The sequence below is a fragment of the Prinia subflava genome, chromosome 3 (assembly GCF_021018805.1).
Source record: "Prinia subflava isolate CZ2003 ecotype Zambia chromosome 3, Cam_Psub_1.2, whole genome shotgun sequence".
Lineage (NCBI taxonomy): Eukaryota > Metazoa > Chordata > Aves > Passeriformes > Cisticolidae > Prinia > Prinia subflava.
In genome coordinates, this window is record NC_086249.1 from 5,245,036 (window position 1) to 5,261,730 (window position 16,695).

Here is a 16,695-nt window from a genome sequence, read left to right on the forward strand (position 1 = left end):
GACCCACGAGCAACGACCCAGAGCTATTCTTCTATCGCTACAGCCCCGCAGTCCTTCCCGACTTTCCTAGCCCTATTAAACCCTTGGCTCTGCCCCACGGCCTCTCCACGCCATTCCCCAACCCAGTGCCACCCAGTTCTTCACCCCACAGCCCCGACCGCACCGACCCCGAATCTTCCGCCGCCCAAAACGCGTCACCCCGATCGCCGCCCGCCTCCCCTCAGCCCCTCCCTCTCCCGGCCGCGCTCCGCTTCCGCTCCCCGGCCCGACCAGCCGCGGTGCCTGACGGGACACCGAGTCCGCGGGCAGCGCCGCGCTACTGCCGCGCGCGGGCGGAGCTCAGGAGCCACCGGCGCCTTCTCCAAAACGGGGGCGAAAAGGGGCGGCGGCCCAGCAGCACTGGCACTGCCAGCACCGCGGTGCGAGGCGGCTGGGGGGAACTGGTGCTGTCGGTGCTGCCGACAGGGGCTACGCCCCCCGCTGTCGGCCTAGAAATGGGAGCCGGTCCCCAGCCGTGACAGCTCACCGCTTTTATGCGCCCGAAGTGGCGCGTTTGGCAGCTGTTCCACCCCTCCCCTCTCCTGATTGGTCTTCGGGGAAGCGCCGCGCCCAGCGATTGGCCCAAGGTGCGGCAGCTCGCTCGGTGATTGGTGGACGGCGGCGGAAGGAGCTGGCCACTGGGGGGGCGGGGCAAGATGGCGGCTGTGCTGGAGGTGGAGGTTGGCGGCCCCGTTGAGCGTGAGGTGGAGGAGGTGCGGGACACGGGGCTGGCGGCGGCCGGGCCAGGGGGAACCGGGCGGGGCAGGGCAGGGCAGGCGGGGAAGGGCTGCGGGGCGTCTCTGTGAAGGGGAGCCGCAGCGGACGTGGGGCCTGGGGGACGCAGGGTCCGGGGGAGCAGGGCAGGGATGTGCACTGAGGAGCTCGGAGGGTCCTTGGAATGGGACGGCGGCGGCTCTGGGTCACTCTGAGGGTGTAAGCCTTTGGGGTAAGTAGGTGTGGGGAGTGTTAGGCTAGGGGAGATCCTTGGTGTAGAAGGACATGGAGGGTCCCGGGGTAGGGTGGCACTGGGAGCTTCGGAGGGTCGATGGGGCAGGGGACAGTGCGGGGCCTGGGGGCAGGAGGGCAGGGATGGAGGCTCAGCTTCATGTTGTTCCCATGCTGGCTTTTAATTGTTCCTGGGGATGAAAAATTACAAACTGAATAAAAAAATCTGTCTGGAAGGATGGAATTGGAAGCAGGGTGTCACAGTGAGCGTGCCACTTTCTGGCACTTGTGCCCCGGGCTTTGCAGTTGCTCTTCACCGTCCCCTGTGCTTCATGCTTGGGAGTTTTACTTCCACTTGTAGAGAACCAGGAGAACCTGATTCCATCCTCTCTGCACTGTGGGAGCAGCAGCACAGGGGTCATAAGTCACTTAGCTGGTACAGTCAGGTATTTTTTTGTGCCTTTTCTCAAGAATTGGTGGTGTGGCTTAAAAATTCTCAGATGTTGTGATGGTCATTTTGAAGAGGAGATTCCCTAGTGTATGACTGAGCTGTGGGAGCTTGTACCTCCTCTCTGTGCCCTGTGTTGCTGAAGGAGAGTGGTGCAGTAGGGTGATGGGAGGATTAAACCACAGATCAGTCACTCTTGAGTTGCTGCTGGTTATATTTTAAGATACTTCTAGGTGACTTTGTATATAAAAATGTGGAAGATCCAAATCTCTGATCCTCAGAAGTGAAATTCCCTCTTCATTCCATCAGAGGCTGGCAGAGAGAGTGTCACAATGAGGCAGGGAATGAGGAGGTGCATATAGGACTGTGCTTATCCCTGTGATTCCACAAATTGTTGGTACAAAACTGATCTGCTTGTGTTGTCCTGAGGTCTTGGCAGCTCTTTGGGCAGAGCAGGTTGCTGATGAGCCACTCATGGTGGGGACCTGAAAGCAGTTTAACCAGAATAAAGCCGAGTGTCCTGTGGCCCTGGAGCTGGGTAAAGGTTTAATTTCCAGTTATCCAAATGTTTGATCAGTTGGGACATTTCTGCTCCCCGCTCCTTGTTCCTGTGTCTTATGAGCTGAAAAAATGCAGCGTTGAGATTCCAAAATCTGTTCAGGCTTTCACTAAAGAATGTAACTCCTGCCTTGGTTGGACTTACAGCACTGTGGAGATTTATCTTCCCCTTATTTCAGGTTATTCCTGGTAGGTGCTGGGAGAAAAAGACTCAGGTTGGAACAGTGGGAAAGGTGAGATCAGGGCTGTCGGTTGCTCTGGAGCTTTGAGCTGAAATCAGCAGCTGCTTATTCTCCATCCTCACGGCATTCTTCTTACCTCCTTTGGAGATTTAGGGCATAAGTAGATTACAGCCAGCTCACAGTGGCTTGTATGTTTGCCCAGAGATCCTCCCAGCTCCCTAGGCTATGAGGAATGTGTGGCTCCAGCTTTGGTGTTATCCATATCAACAGCCTTTGTGATTTTTCTGGAGGGGGTTATTCAGTGACTGTCCCAGTGGTGGGGATCACAGGTCTGTGGAGGCTTTGGGACGTCAGCCCCTGCAGAAAACCAGGGAGTGGCACGAGGTTCTTCCAAAGGCCATGATACCACGTCCAAGGAGAGGATTAGACTTTAGTCCTAGATATCCAGTTTCTCCTAGTCATCACCCGGAGAAGGCTGGGGTTTTTGAGAGGATCATGAGTTACAGAGGAGACAGAGAGCTGAAGAACTGTTCTCAATTCCTTTTTTTTTTTTAAACAAAAGGTTAACCCTTTTTTAAAAAAATAAAAAGTTAAAACTAGGAGTTGTAGTTGCTTGCACATTGGGTACTGTGTTAATGTGGCAGCTGAAGGATGCTGAAACAGGAGTAGACGGGTCCTCAACACTTGACAGCTGATCTTCAGCTGCTTCAGTCACCCTAAATGTTCTTGTCAAGCCTTCTTGGTAAAGGGAGATTTAGGGGTAGAGGTTCTTTTACCTAGCTGTTGGGGTTAGAAAGAGACCCAAAACTCTCAAAAACTGCATGTTAAAATCAGACAACCCCAAACTAGAAGTGGAATGAATGCTTGCTAGCAAGAACAGGTGCTTTCTTCACCATTGCTGTGCATTTTTAGCCCCAACCCAAAACTTCTGTGTTAAGAGAGTGTGCAGATCAAGGAGGGGTTAACGGGAAGGTCTGACTCAGGGTGGCTGCTCTGCCAAGTCCTGTCTGACAGTCATCAGATCCCTCCCAACACCCCTTGTGTCACATCCTGCCCCCCCCATAATAAAGTTATTTCAGGAGCTTTGAGCTCTGGGGAATCTGGTGAAGCTCAGTCCTTGTAACTGAGAGAAAATTGTGTCCAGGGCCATGGATCCCTGGTTGGCTTGGGAATATATCTCAGAAGAAGTCTGCTCTGAGCAATGCCAGTAGTATTTCTACAGGGTTTGGGGCTGAGGCAGCTTGAATGCATTTGCTGGAAGAATTTGGAGATTCAGGGAAGATGCCAAAGGAAAGAGGCTGTTAAATATCCCAATCTCAAAGATGGGACCAACACTGTGGATGGAGTCGCTGCTGGTGTGGTACAGAGGAGTGAGCTGAGGCACTGTATAGGAATTAAAATTATTGCTGTGGTTGGAAGGTGCTTGTCAAACGTCTGCATCCAGCAAGGGTGAGGCCAGAGCCTAGGATGAGTGGGGGTCTCGTGAGGGGAGGCAGTGGGAGCACCCAGGTGACTCCTAGAGCTTGTAGAGGGATTGACCTGTGCTGGAGCCAACAAGCACTAGGGGTCTTTCAGCTTCTCCTGTGCGCAGTGACTAGCAAACATTTTAAAATCTCATTTTTTCCTGTTTATTTGGAGCAGTTCTTGCTCCAAATTACATCTCAGCTACTGAAGTGATGGGTATGGCTGCTTTAGGAACAGAGGTGCCCGAGGAATTTGGTCAATACAAACACCCTTCTTGGTGTCAGGTTGTCACCACCTTCCCTCGGCTTCTGACACAAGCCAGAGAGCTCCAACAAAGATTTTCACAGCTTTAGATTTTGCATCTAAGCCCTGAAGTGTTTCTTCAGGACTTGATTCTCAAGGGCTGAATTTCTTGCAGGTGTTGCTCTGGGGTGAAGCTCAGCAGATGTTCCACATCAGGCAGACAGACTGCTGCTGTGTGTTTTTCCCTACCTCCTCACCCTGGAGTATAATTAGGTGCCACAGAGGAAAGGAGGCAGCTGTGCATCCTCAGCTGAGCCTGGCTGGGATTGGAGCTGCTGCCTGGGTGACACCTGTGTGCTGGTGGTGGTGACCAGGCGGGTGAGCAGACTGCTGCACCAGGCTGGGGAAAGCCCCACATAAAGGTTGGATCCAGGCCTGTGGCCCTGTACCCAGTGGGGTGAGGTGGAGCTTGTTCCTGTGTACACATCTCGGGTGTGTGCAGGAAAGAGTGATAACAGTCTGTGCTATGGCTTGTTTCCAACCTTCGTCTCCAACACCTCAGCAATACTGGAGTGTCTCCAGCACTGTGAGGGTTTGTAAACCACACACGTATGTTCCCAGTCCAGATGAGCTGCTCTTGATTTAATCTGAGTTTGTGTCTCACCAAGAGGAGGTGATGGGAAGAGCTGTGGGATTCCCTCCCCAGTGCCGTGGGTCAGGGTGGGTTGCCCGGTCAGTGACCCCCTGTGAGGCCATGACCAGTGCTGGAGCCTCCTGCACAGTTAGGTGAAGATAATGAGGAAAGCTGCCCGGAGAAGCTGGGAACACCCCATCCCTGGAGGTGTTCAAGGGCAGGTTGGGTGGTGCTTGAAGCAACCTGGTCTAGTGGAGGTGTCCTCACAGGAGGAGGGTTGGCATAAAATGAGCTTTAAGTTCTCTCCAAATCAAAGCATTCTGGGGTTCTATGATTCTATATAAAGCTCCAGGTGAAAGCAGAAATGCAGTGTTGAAGTTCCCCTTACTCCTCCTCTGTCCAAAAGTGAGAATATTCACACTTTTTGTGAATCTTACTGGAGAAGATTACTAGACACAGAGTCCAGGATCCATTGTCAATCATCACTTGTAACAGCAGATCCCCTTGCTCTCTGCCTAGCTCCTACCTGTGATGTTTGGGAGGAATTTCCAATTACCTCAGCAAAGCAAGGCCTAAATCTTTCTTTTACTGTGATTTTGAAATCTTTTGGTTTGTTGCTGATGTGTGACATACTGTCCCCTGTCCTGCCGCCTAGTTGGATTTTGGACTCCTGAGACTGGTGGGAGCATTGGCTTCACTGGGATCACCCCTCTGTGCCCTGAGACACCTGGTGGGGTTCTGAATGTAGGATTGAAGCCAGGTTCTGCTGGTTTCTCTGGTTCTGCTCACATGGGATGGTGGACAGAGCCTCGGCTCCAATAAAATACAGGAGTGTAAGTGGCAGAGGAGCAGGTGGAGTTGCTGCTCTTCCCAGGAAGGTGAAGGACAGCTCTGGGCTGTGCTGGCACTGTGGGCATGTCGAGGTTTCTTATTTAAAGCATTTGATTCCAGAGTTTCCCAGCAGCTGATTTCATGGGTGTTTTTTTTTCCTCCCTAGGTCGATCTTTCACACTTGTCCCCAGAGGAGAGATGGAGGTGAGTGTTTTGGGAGCTGATTTGGAGCATTCAGCTCATCCTGCTACTGACCAGAGCTACCAGCAGCACAATCTGTGGGGCATCACAGTGGGGCAGGAAAGAGTCACCATTTTTTAGTGGAGGAAAGTCTGAATTATCTTAAAAGGCAATAGTATTTTTTTTTCTTTTAAACTGCTGCTAGATACAGAATCACAAAATAGTTTAGGTTGCAAAAGGCCTCTGAGATCATAGAGTCCAACCATTCCCCCAGCACTGCCAAGGACACCGCTAAACAATCTCCCCAGGTGCCACATCTACATGTCTGTTAAATCCCTCTAGGGATGGGGACTCCACCACTGCCCTGGGCAGCCTATGCCTTGATTGGACAGCCATTTCTGTGTAGAAATTTTCCCAATATCCATCCTAAACCTCCCATAGCACAACCTGAGGCCATTTTCTCTTTTCCTGTCACTTGTTACCTGGAAGAAGAGACCAAACCCTGCCTGGGTCCACCCTCCTGTCAGGGTCTTGTAGAGAGCAGGAAGATCCCCCCAAGACTCCTTTTGTACAGGCTGAGCACCCCCAGATCCCTCAGCCATTCCTCTCCAGACTTGCACTGTTGACCCTTCTCCAGCTCTTTTACTGTTCTCTGAACACTCTCCAGCCCTTCAATGTCTGTCTTACAGTAAGAGGCCTGAAAAATTCCTCTTTTCCTCTTAGCCAAACTATTTTAATACAGATGCTTATTGAAAATCACAGTCAGATTGGACTCTCAGTATTGCCCCAGCCCAGGCTGGGGGCCAACTTGCTGAACAGCTCTATGGAGAAGGTATACACAGCCTTGGGGTCCTGGTGAACAAACACTGAGCCAGCAGTGCCCTGTGGGCCAAGGAAGCCAATGGGATCCTGGGATACATTGGGAGCAGCATGGCCAGCAAGTCAAAGGAAGTGCTCCTGACCCTCAGCCCTGGTGAGGCACCTCTGGAGTGCTGTGTCCACTTTGAGCTCCTTAGGACAAGAGGGACAGGGAGCTCCTGGAGCGGGTCCTGTGGAGCTACAAAGAGGGTGAGGGGACTGGAGCATCTCTCTTAGGAGCAAAGGCTGAGGGAGCTGGGGCTGTTTAGCCTCAAGAGGAGATGACTGAGAGGGGACCTCATCAATGTCTGTCAGTGTCTGCAGGGAGGGATCAGAGGATGGACCAGGCTCTGCTCAGCGGTGCCCAGCAATGGCTCAAGAGGCCACAGGCAGAAAAGGATGCACAGGAAGTTCCACCTGACAATGAAGAACTTCTTTCCTGTGCAGTAACTGTGCACTAGAACAGATGGCTCAGAAAGGGTGTGGAGTCTCCCTCTCTGGAGATATTCCAGAATCATCTGGATGCAATCCTGGGCTGTGTGCTCTAGGATGATCCTGCCTGAGCAGGGAGGTTGGACCAGATGATGTACTGTGGCGCCTTCCAACCTGATTTTGTGATTCTCTGTGTTAGTTTCTAGAGAGTGACTTAAAATCAGAGAATTTGGCATATTTTTCAAGTTTGGATTTTGTGCTTCCTTTAACTTCTTGAACAGTATTATCACCTAGAGACCAAGACATAAGGATGTCACACATCTTAATTCCACCTTGTTTTTTGGTCAAGCAGCACAAGCTGGGCAAAGAAACCCCAGGTGTCTGGCAAGTATCAGTCTGGAAATGATGTGTTCCACAATGCTCAGGCTGGAGAGCAGCAATTTGCTAGGGTTTGGGGGTTTTGCCAGATGTCAACTCTTCCCCCCACTCTCCACCTTGACCCTTCCAGGCTGTCCCTTGCTGGAGAAGAGGGACAACAGTGTTAGTGGTTCCAAAACTGGGCTGAGGGTATGGTATTGAGAATGAGCACACACCCTGGGTCAAAGTTGCAATGCACTCTAGGAAGATGCTACTTGATCAGGAAGGCTGAGAGAGATGATCCCACTGGTGGTCCCTTCTAGCCTTGCCCATTCTGGGATTGTGAGTTATGTCAGCTGTGCACTCCATGTTCACTAGTCCAGGTACGTCAGTGGGAGTTCTCCACCTCCTTCACACTCAGATGGACAAAGTGTTGTTCTTGGCTTTGACAGTGTAGAAACGAGCTGGTCCCAGAGCAGCCTTTTGTCCCTTCCCCTCTGGATTGTCCACAAACACAGTTCTTAGTGCTGTTTTTCCATCTGGTCTTCCTGGCTCTCCTGAAGTGTTGGTAGCCCAGCATGCAGTGTGTGCAGTGTGCTCTTCAGCTGCCTTTTCCTGGCCGTTGCAGGGTGGAGCACGTTCGGATGCACGCCAAGCACCGTGGGCACGAGGCGATGCATGCCGAGATGGTGCTCATCCTCATCGCCACCCTGGTGGTGGCACAGCTCCTCCTGGTTCAGTGGAAGCAGCGGCACCCTCGCTCCTACAATGTAAGTGACCCCCAGCCCGTCTGCCTCCAATGCTGCATGAGATGTTGAGTGGTGCCCTCCTTTTGCTGATGGAAAAGCGTTCTGCTTTTCCTATTGTCTGGTGTTGGGGTTCCTTTGTCTTCCCCGCATTCCCTTCTTTCTCCCAGCACGTGGGGGATTCTGGCTAGGGATGAGGATGGATGAACCTGAAGGCCTCATGTTTCTGTTGGAAGCGATGCAAATAACTCAGAGGGACATAGGGTTTTAACATCAGGGATGGACAAGCAGATCCTGCGGGTTGTCCTGAGGGAAGCTGCATTTTGTGGGTGCTTCCTTGGAAGCAGTGGGGACTTCTTGCTGCTGGCAGCTTGGGTTTGATGGTTCCTGCAGCACTGTGCTGAGCAGACCTGCCACTTGCTGATGCCACCAGCTTCTCTGCCTCTGTTAGTTACCTGAAACAATTCTGACTTCCTTGTCATAATAATAATACTGATTTAATGTTTCCAGGTAGTACCTGTAGTGCTGTGTGAACTTTAAACCAACCCTGTTTGCCTGTTTCCCTCCAGCAGCACTGTGGGAGCTCAGCTGCACAGCTGTAGATCCTTTTGGGAACAGGCTTGCAGAGGCAAGCCCAAACCTTCTTGCCTCATGTGATATCTGTCTGAGGTGACTGTGGTTGCAGTGTTGGGACCCTGGGAAGGCAAAGGTTTATGTAGCTGCCTTACAACAATTATTTGTGTGATCATCTCCCATACCTTCCTCTGGAGATGATTTCTCTGCATTCTCCTGCCAGCTGTGCCCTTTGTTACCAAAAATCACATGGCTGCGGCCTCTGACTCCCTCACAACATCACAGAACTGTTTGGGTTCGAAAAGCCCCCTGAGATCATTGAGTCCAACAGTTCTTCCTGCACTGCCAAGCCCTGCAATAAACCATGTCCCCAAGTGCCACATCCACAGAGCTTTTAAATCCCTGCAGAGACGGTGACTCCATCACTGCCCCAGGCAGCCTGTGCCAGGGTTTCACCACCCTTTCTGGGGAGAAGTTTACCCAATACGCAACCTTAACCTTCTCTAGCAAAACTTGAGGCTATTTCCTAATGTCCTGTCATTTATTACCTTGGAGCAGAGACTGAGCCCTGCTTGGCTATAACCTCTTTTCTGGTAGAGGCAGAGAGCAGGAAGGTCCTCCCTGAGCCTCCTTTTTTCCAGGCTGAGCCTCCCCAGCTCCCTCTGTTGCTCCCTATCCGACTCATGTGCTGAGCTTTGAGCTTTTCTCTAGGTGCCACAGGTCAAACCTCCCCCGGTTCCTGGTGCAATTCAGGGCCATTTGGTGCAGGCAGGAGAATGGCTGCCAAAACTGTCAAGGTGTTTCTGATGTCTGAGGAGCAGAGAACCTGCTCCAAATGCCTTTCCTCTGTTCTTGCAGATGGTGACCCTCTTCCAGATGTGGGTTGTGCCTCTGTATTTCACTATCAAGCTGAACTGGTGGAGGTTCCTGGTTATCTGGGTGCTCTTCTCAGCAATCACAGCTTTTGTCACCTTCCGGGCAACTCGAAAGCCTCTGGTACAGACAACACCCAGGTTTGTCTGCTGTTCCTGGGGAAACTCCTCAGCCCCAGGGTAACCATTTAAAGGATCTCTTTCCAGTTTCCCTGCTACAGATGTGTATTAAGCTTTGCACCCTGGGAGCATGAAAGCCCTGCACACGTGAAAGGGTGTGAAGCATTTAACTGGCTGCTGGCAGCCGCCCCAATATACCTGGTACCTGGGTTGGGGGTGGAAAGGTGGATTCCACGTGGGCTGATGTCCTCACCCAAGGCATTCGCAGCTTGCAGCATGCTTCCTTATTGCTTTGGACATTGTAAGGTTTCTAGTTTGGAAGTCAAGTCTGAGCAGCTTGCGACAGGTTGAATTAGGAATGTAAAACTCTTGCCCTTGGGTAGGGTAGGTGAAGTGTCTGCAAAAATACAACAGATGTGAAAAATAAAACTCTTCAGATGATTAGCACACTTTCATTCAGGAAAAAAATGAAGTCATTAAATTACTTGTTCTAATTCTTTACAGGCTGGTTTATAAATGGTTTCTACTAATATACAAGATCAGCTATGCTACTGGGATCGTGGGGTACATGGCCGTCATGTTTACGCTTTTTGGTCTTAACTTATTGTTCAGGTGAGTGAATCTTTCAGCTCCCGCTCCTGGAGTGATGGGGTGAAACACACCTTTGGCTATTACTCTGGAAAAACAGTTTACTTGGCCATCTGATTAATGGGGCCAAAGAGACTGTTGGGGTGACCTTTCACTCTTGGGAGGATCACAGGTGGGGTGCTGGTGCCTGAACTGGTCCAGGTTGCTGCAGAGATCTCTTTCCAGGTCACTTGTTGGCAGCTCTCCCAGCTTTGTGGTGTCCAGCCCGGGGACAGCAGTGTTGTTTATGTTTTTTTTTTTTTTGCTGTACTGCAAGAAGCAGTCAGTCCATGGGTAGTGGCAGAGGACTCTAGCCCAAACCAGCTTCATTGTTACAGAGATCAACTACTTCTCTAGAATAATACGTTCTCTGGAATATGATTAGAGTGGCTTTGCTCTCAAAAAAACTTTGTTGGTTTTTTTTCTGTTGTAGAATCAAACCCGAAGATGCGATGGACTTTGGCATCTCCCTCCTCTTCTACGGTCTTTACTACGGAGTGCTGGAACGGGACTTTGCTGAGATGTGTGCAGATTACATGGCCTCAACCATCGGGGTGAGTTCATGATGGACTGTCCCCTAGGCCAGAGTTGTGCCCCTTTTCAGGGGGCCTGAAACATGTTGGTCTCAGCAGCAGCTTTGGTTTCCCTCAAATGGGAAATCCCCCTTCAAGGAAGGGTCCCTGGATCTAACGTAACAAGAATTGCTCTGACATCCTTCCTGAAGGGCGCAGCCTCTGCAGGGTCCCATCTCCAGGACAAGAAGTCTCGCCCTGTGAGGGTGGTGAGACACTGGCACAGATTCCCCAGAGAAGCTGTGGCTTCTGTGGAAGTGTTCTAGGCCAGATTGGATGGAGTTTGTAACAGTCTGGATTAGTGGAAGGTTTCCCTGCCCATGAAGGGAGATTGGAAGTGGCTGACCTTCAAGGTCCCTTCCAACCCAAGCCATTCTCTGATTTTGAGGAGAAGTGGAATGATGTGTTTAGCCCTGCTAAACTGACAAATTTTTTTTTCCTGGGTCTTTAAACTCTCCAATGCCAATGAAAATCTCCCCTCCCATTTCTGACACCACTGTGCTTGCATTAACTTGTGACCTGCAGCCACCAGGGAAGGATTCACGCTGTGGCTTCCTTCCCTGTACCTGCTGCAACTTTAGCTGTCTCTGTGGACAGAGGATGCAGTGGCCTAAAATCTGTAGCTCACTCACGTGGTATCAAAATAATCCACCCCACCAAAAATACATGACCTAGGACAGCAGTGGAGTATGTCATGTTTCTTCTTTTCAGCAGCTGTTTAGGGTCCTGGACTTTGTGTTTCCTTTCTTTCTGAGCTTTCTTCTGCTGCTCTTTGAGGTTCTGCTCCAGCCCGTGGCCTGCCACACTAGGGCACCTCAGCACAGCTCAGGTCTCTCTTAGATTTGCAGAGCTCTGTCAGATGCTCAGAGCAAAGCTGTGCCAGGGCTCTCCCAGAGGCATGTTTTGATGAGGATACTAAACCAGGAGCTGTGACCTCTTGGAGAGAGGGCTGGACAGATGAGAGCTAGGCAAACACCAGCTGTGTGAAATTTAACAGGGGCAAGTGCCAGTTTCCCCCACTTTGGATGGTGTAATCCTGGTTCCAGGTACAAATTTCGGAACAAGAGTCTGGAAAGAGTTCTGTAGAAAAGCATATGGGAGTTTGGGTTGACAGGAGGTTGAATATGAGTCAGTAGTGTGTCCTGGCAGCTAAAAGAGGCCAGCTGTGTCCTGGGGTGCATCAGGCACAGCATCAATGTGTGGCCAGGGGAGGTGGTTGTCCAGCAATAAGCCATGAGAAAATGGAGTGACGCTGAATCAGGGGAGGTGCAGGTTGGAAATGGGGTAAAGATTATTTACCCAGAGGGAGCAAGCTCCCCAGGGACATGATCATGTCACCAAGTCTGCCAGAGTTCAAAGAGTCTCTTAGTCATATGGTTTAGTTTTAGGTAGTGCAGTGGAGCAGGGAGTTTGACTCAATGATCTGGAGGAGTCCCTCGCAACTGGAACGTGTTGGACCTGGTTTTCTGCCCGTGCTTTCTGTGTTGTGTCAGGCCTGTGTTGAGCCATCAGGCTTGGAAATGGAGAGGGGCTTCTGTGCTTTGCTGTGTCAGGGACCTGCAGGGCTGGAGGTAGGAGCTGTATGTGACTAGCAGCCCAAGGTTGTCGTTCTGGGTCAAAGCTGTGACCTCTAGCTTGTCCTGCTCTCTCCCCCAGTTTCTGCCCTGAGTGCACAGCCCTGGCAGGCAGCTGAAAACCCACCTGGGTGTTGGGGAGCAAAGAGGGGTGACCCGTCAACTTGGGGAGGGGGTGCATGGGGGCTGGGGTGTGATGGGCCACTGCATCACTGAGCAGCTGTCCTGTTGTAGTTGTCTCCCGCAGCTGGACCTGTAACAAGGTTTTTAAGCCCCAAAGGCCAAGGCTGGACTCCTGGGGCGCTGACCCCAGCCCTCCTTAGAGTTTAGCTGTGCCACCACGGGCGTGGGACATTCGCCCTGCCACTGTCACCGCTCTCCCTCTGCTCTGCCCTCACTCAGTTCTACAGCTCCTCAGGGATGCCCACCAAGCACCTCTCCGACAGCGTCTGTGCCGTCTGTGGTCAGCAGATCTTCGTGGATGTCAATGAGGAAGGGATCATTGAGAACACCTACCGCCTCTCCTGCAACCACGTGTATCCTTCTCTGCAGGTGCCAGCCCCTGCCTCACTGGCCCCACGCTGGGGTGGGCAGCAGGGAGCTCCTGCCCCATGGCTTCTCCCGCACTGGTAAAGAAGCGCCTGCTCTGGGACTCGGGGCTGTCCGGCTGAGTTTGCATGTGATCTGTGCCTGTGTCATCACTGACTTGGCATGGGAAGAGGTGTCCCTGAAATTACATCGTTGCCAGTCACAAGTGATAGTTTCCTCTCCTTTCTCCTCCCCAGCTACCTCAGCTGAGCCATGGAGCTGCACCTCTGTTTTTACCTGCCTTGACAAATTTGCTGTGACCCATATGCCTGGCAGTGTCCCTGGCAGATGTTCTAGAGGAAGTGATGGCATGAGGTCAGGACATGAGGCATCCCTGCTTCATGCCACCCTGGCCCCTCATCAGAGATGCATTGCACTGGGTGCTGAGTGTCCATAAGGAAGAACTGTGGGAAAACACTGCTGGCTCCCCTATGGAAACAGCTTCCTGGTCTAGCACTGCTGGTTGCTACCTGCTCTGGCCACAGCCCAGCAGCTTCCTCCTTCTCCAGAACTCTTCCAGGGTTTCCAGCTTGCTGGAGTCACTCAGCCCTTCCTGTCAGCTGATTGATGGGAAGTGGATTTTGAAACTGCAAGTCCTGGTTGATGTTCAGCCCCAACTGGGGTGGCGAGTCAGGGTTTTTTACCTGTGATGATTCAGTGTGGAGATGCAATGTCCTCTCGCACTCTGTGTGTTACTGCCTGCGAGGTGGTTTCCAAACTGGGCTAGAGCAAAGGTCATGCTGGCAAAACTTGGAGCCTAAATTTAACTCTTGGAAAGTGTTGGTGAGATTTGTGGGTGACACTGTGCAAGGGCCCAGAACTGCAGAAGCTCGGGGTAGTGTGGCTACCAGAGGAGCTGGTTGGTGCTCCTGGTGGTCCTCAGGGGTGACAGCTGGCTGGGTGTTCCTGCATCGATGGCTCCAGGGCTGACAAGGAAGTAACTCCTGTTGCTGCTCCCTGGCATTCTTCCATGGTTTGAGCGGCAGAGATATTCTGGGGAAAGTTTATTTAGTCAGTGACACTCCTGTACGTGGCAGAGTCAGCTGCAGCTACCTCATGTTTTCCTGTAACTTCTCTAGGCTGTGCTCAGGTTGTGCAAATGGTTGTGACAGAGCAGAGCAGGCACCTTTAAGTCAGACCCTTATTTACAGAGAAATTCCTTAAATGTTAATCTCCAGGAAGCCTTTGAAGAAGGCTTCCAAAATGTGTGCAGTTCACAGAGCTCTCCCAAGCTGTCTGAACCTTCTCAGTGCTTGGGCACCATCACTGAAGAGTTTGAATCTCCCTGGTCAGGGCCTTCATGCTGCCACCCTGGCTCCGTCCTACTGCCCCATGAGCTCCTTCCCCTGTCCCTGGAAGCTGCTGCACCTAGGAAAGGGTTGTAGTTGTGCAGTGCACCACCCTCACATGGCAGGATGTTTCCGTGGCCCTGGGGGGACTTCTTGGGCTTGGTAGTTTCCTCCACACTGAGCCATGTATCACCCTCTTCTTCCAGTTCCCCTTAACGTGCCACTCCCCAGGTTTCATGAGTTCTGCATCCGGGGCTGGTGCATTGTCGGGAAGAAGCAGACGTGTCCATACTGCAAAGAGAAGGTGGATCTCAAGAGGATGTTCAGTAATCCGTATCCTTTCTCCTGCTGGGAGCCAGCACTTTGGGAAGGGAAGCAGTGGGTAGAGCACAGAAGGGGTGAGAGGCTTGCCTGGCACCCCGAGTAGGTCACTGCAGCATGTGGCTGTGGCAGAGACCCTGCAAAACCCAAGGCAAGCCTGGCCACAGCTGTCCCTCCATGAGGACCCATGTCTGTCCTTCCCTGGGTGCTTGCCCATCCCTCCCTGGGCACCTGTGTTCTCTGTCCCTGCTTTAGGGCACCTTTGGGTGGCATGTGGGTGGGCCATGCTCTTCTCATCCATTTCCCACAGCTCTTTAACTCCTTCCTGCCTAGCTGGGAGAGGCCACACGTCATGTACGGGCAGCTGCTGGACTGGCTGCGCTATTTGGTGGCCTGGCAGCCAGTGATCATCGGACTGGTCCAGGGAATCAACTACATCCTGGGGCTGGAGTAAGGGCAGACGGTGGGGAGCCGCGGAACCACAAGAGGACATTGCCACCGGGGATGCCGGCTTTGCTCCGTCACCTCTCAGGACCCTGGCCACCCCCAAGGACAGCAACATCGAGGCCCCTCCTGGGGCTAGGGGAGGACTTTTTTAAAAAGCAATTATTTTAATGAGCATATTTAAAACTTTCTATTGCAGCCAAAAAGAGACACTTGTCCCCTTTCCCTGCCCCTCTCCAGTCCTTTGCAGCACCTTGCTGGGCTGAGCTTTGGGCTGGGGGCTGTTCACCAGCTCCTTCCTGCCACTCTGTAAGGGGAGGCTGTGGGGAGAAGGGCCAAGGCTTTGCCAGCTCCAATGCCAGCACCCTGGAGCAGCCTTGCTGGCAGCGAGGATGGGATATGGGGTCTGTGGAGGAGAGGCTGGAGCCCAGTGCCCTGAAAGAGGGGATGGAAGGTGGCCTGGCTACCTCTGGCTACCAGGTCTGCTCTGGGCGCCATGGGTATGCCAGAGGAACCAAGCTGCTCTGTGGCGTGGTGATGGTGGGCTCTGCCTTGGGGAACCCTTTTATATGCTCCCAAATTTTCTGTCTTCCTCCCTGGAGTCCAGTGGTATCCCCTGACTGCTTGGGGTGGTCAGCCAAGGTGTGGAGTGGGGCCAGTGCTGTTCCTCTCTGTGCCCTTTTGGGTGATGGTAACAGCGTGTCAAGAGCAGCCAAGAGCGGGTGCCCCTGCCCCAGGGCGCAGGTCCGCCCTCACTGGATATTGCTCTTGGCACTGGAATAAAAGGGACGGAGTGAAGGTTGGGCTGGTGCTGGTGTTTCCCTGCCCCAGCATTACTCCATGACATCCTCCTGGCCATGCTGGTAGGAGCCATGCTGGTGCAAGTGGCCTTGGGCCCAATTTTTGGTAGTGGGTGGGGGCAAAGTCCCCAATCCCAGGGCCATTGGTGGTAATTTGGCATATGGAGACTTGAGTCATATTCCCTGAGGGCACTGGGGTCTGGTGGAGGGCTACAAGGCAGCTCTTGGCTCAAGGGATTTGGGAAGTTGCCACAGTGGTAGCATGGCTGCGGGTTCATGTGTTCCCTCTGGGGAACCCCAGCACCTGCTCCATCCTCTGAGTTTTCTTTTGGGTGAGACCATGTTGCAGTGTTGTGCCAAACACCAAAATAAGAGCCCTGGAAATGGAGACGTGGCCCTGGGTTTTTCTTGATCGTCTTCCCCGCTGCAGGTTAGGGCCATGGTTCCTCCTTTCATCTCCCCTGGGGGAAGGATATTTCATGGATGATGACCAAGCACCCATCTGCATTCCCTGCCCATCTCTTTCACCCTGTAGCATGCAGAGCTAAGCTGGTTGGTGTTGGTGGAACCAGGAAAGTGGCATAGGAGCCGGATGCTGCCCATTGAACACCCATGGTTGCTGTGGGGAGGATGCAGCCACTGGCCTTATCCCAGAAGGAGGCTGGGAACCTATTGCGCTTCCCAGGTCTCCAAGATAACTGTTGTTCCCACCACCTTCCTGCTGTGCTGGGAACGGGTAATAAGACTCACTGGGAGTTGAATGGCTTTTTTCCAAGCCTTGCCAGGGCCTATGACTCAGGTGGCTGCTTCTGCCCTATTGCCATGCCTGCACTGACTCCCAGCATTGGTGCTGCTGGGCAGTGGGGTGTGTGGGCTGGTCCCTGGTTCTGGAACCAGTGGGTTGTCAAAACCACGTCTGCTGTCAGGGGCTGGCTCTGGGGGTGCGGGACTGCTGTGGGACACTGGAGATGGCTTCCCACAGCCAAGAACTAAAGACC

The 16,695-nt window shown here is 52.5% G+C and overlaps 1 protein-coding gene across 4 annotated transcripts; it reads left to right on the forward strand.

The window, feature by feature from the left end:
* The first annotated feature begins 331 nt into the window (after nucleotides 1-331).
* On the forward strand, nucleotides 332-16,085 carry RNF121 (ring finger protein 121). 4 transcript variants are annotated; one of them, XM_063393856.1, is made up of 9 exons: nucleotides 332-626; nucleotides 5,511-5,548; nucleotides 7,800-7,941; nucleotides 9,349-9,503; nucleotides 9,987-10,094; nucleotides 10,543-10,663; nucleotides 12,658-12,791; nucleotides 14,364-14,465; nucleotides 14,787-16,085. In XM_063393856.1, exons 1-9 carry the CDS (start codon nucleotides 534-536, stop codon nucleotides 14,905-14,907), a joined length of 1,014 nt encoding a protein of 337 aa, XP_063249926.1. In that variant the 5' UTR covers nucleotides 332-533; the 3' UTR covers nucleotides 14,908-16,085. The 4 variants fall into 4 exon arrangements, with proteins under 4 accessions (XP_063249926.1, XP_063249927.1, XP_063249929.1 ...); XM_063393857.1 differs by lacking the exon at nucleotides 332-626 and adding an exon at nucleotides 663-752; XM_063393859.1 differs by lacking the exon at nucleotides 332-626 and adding an exon at nucleotides 663-752 and having other exon boundaries at nucleotides 14,764-14,860.
* The last annotated feature ends 610 nt before the right edge of the window (nucleotides 16,086-16,695 follow it).

What these genes read in the sequence shown, in the direction of transcription:
- RNF121 (XM_063393856.1), top strand. Translation starts at nt 534, where the DNA reads ATGCGCCCGAAGTGGCGCGTTTGGCAGCTGTTCCACCCCTCCCCTCTC. An exon ending in TCCCCAGAGGAGAGATGGAG is followed by an intron (nt 5,549 to 7,799) that starts GTGAGTGTTTTG and finishes TGGCCGTTGCAG; the next exon opens with GGTGGAGCACGTTCGGATGC. An exon ending in GGTCTTAACTTATTGTTCAG is followed by an intron (nt 10,095 to 10,542) that starts GTGAGTGAATCT and finishes TTTCTGTTGTAG; the next exon opens with AATCAAACCCGAAGATGCGA.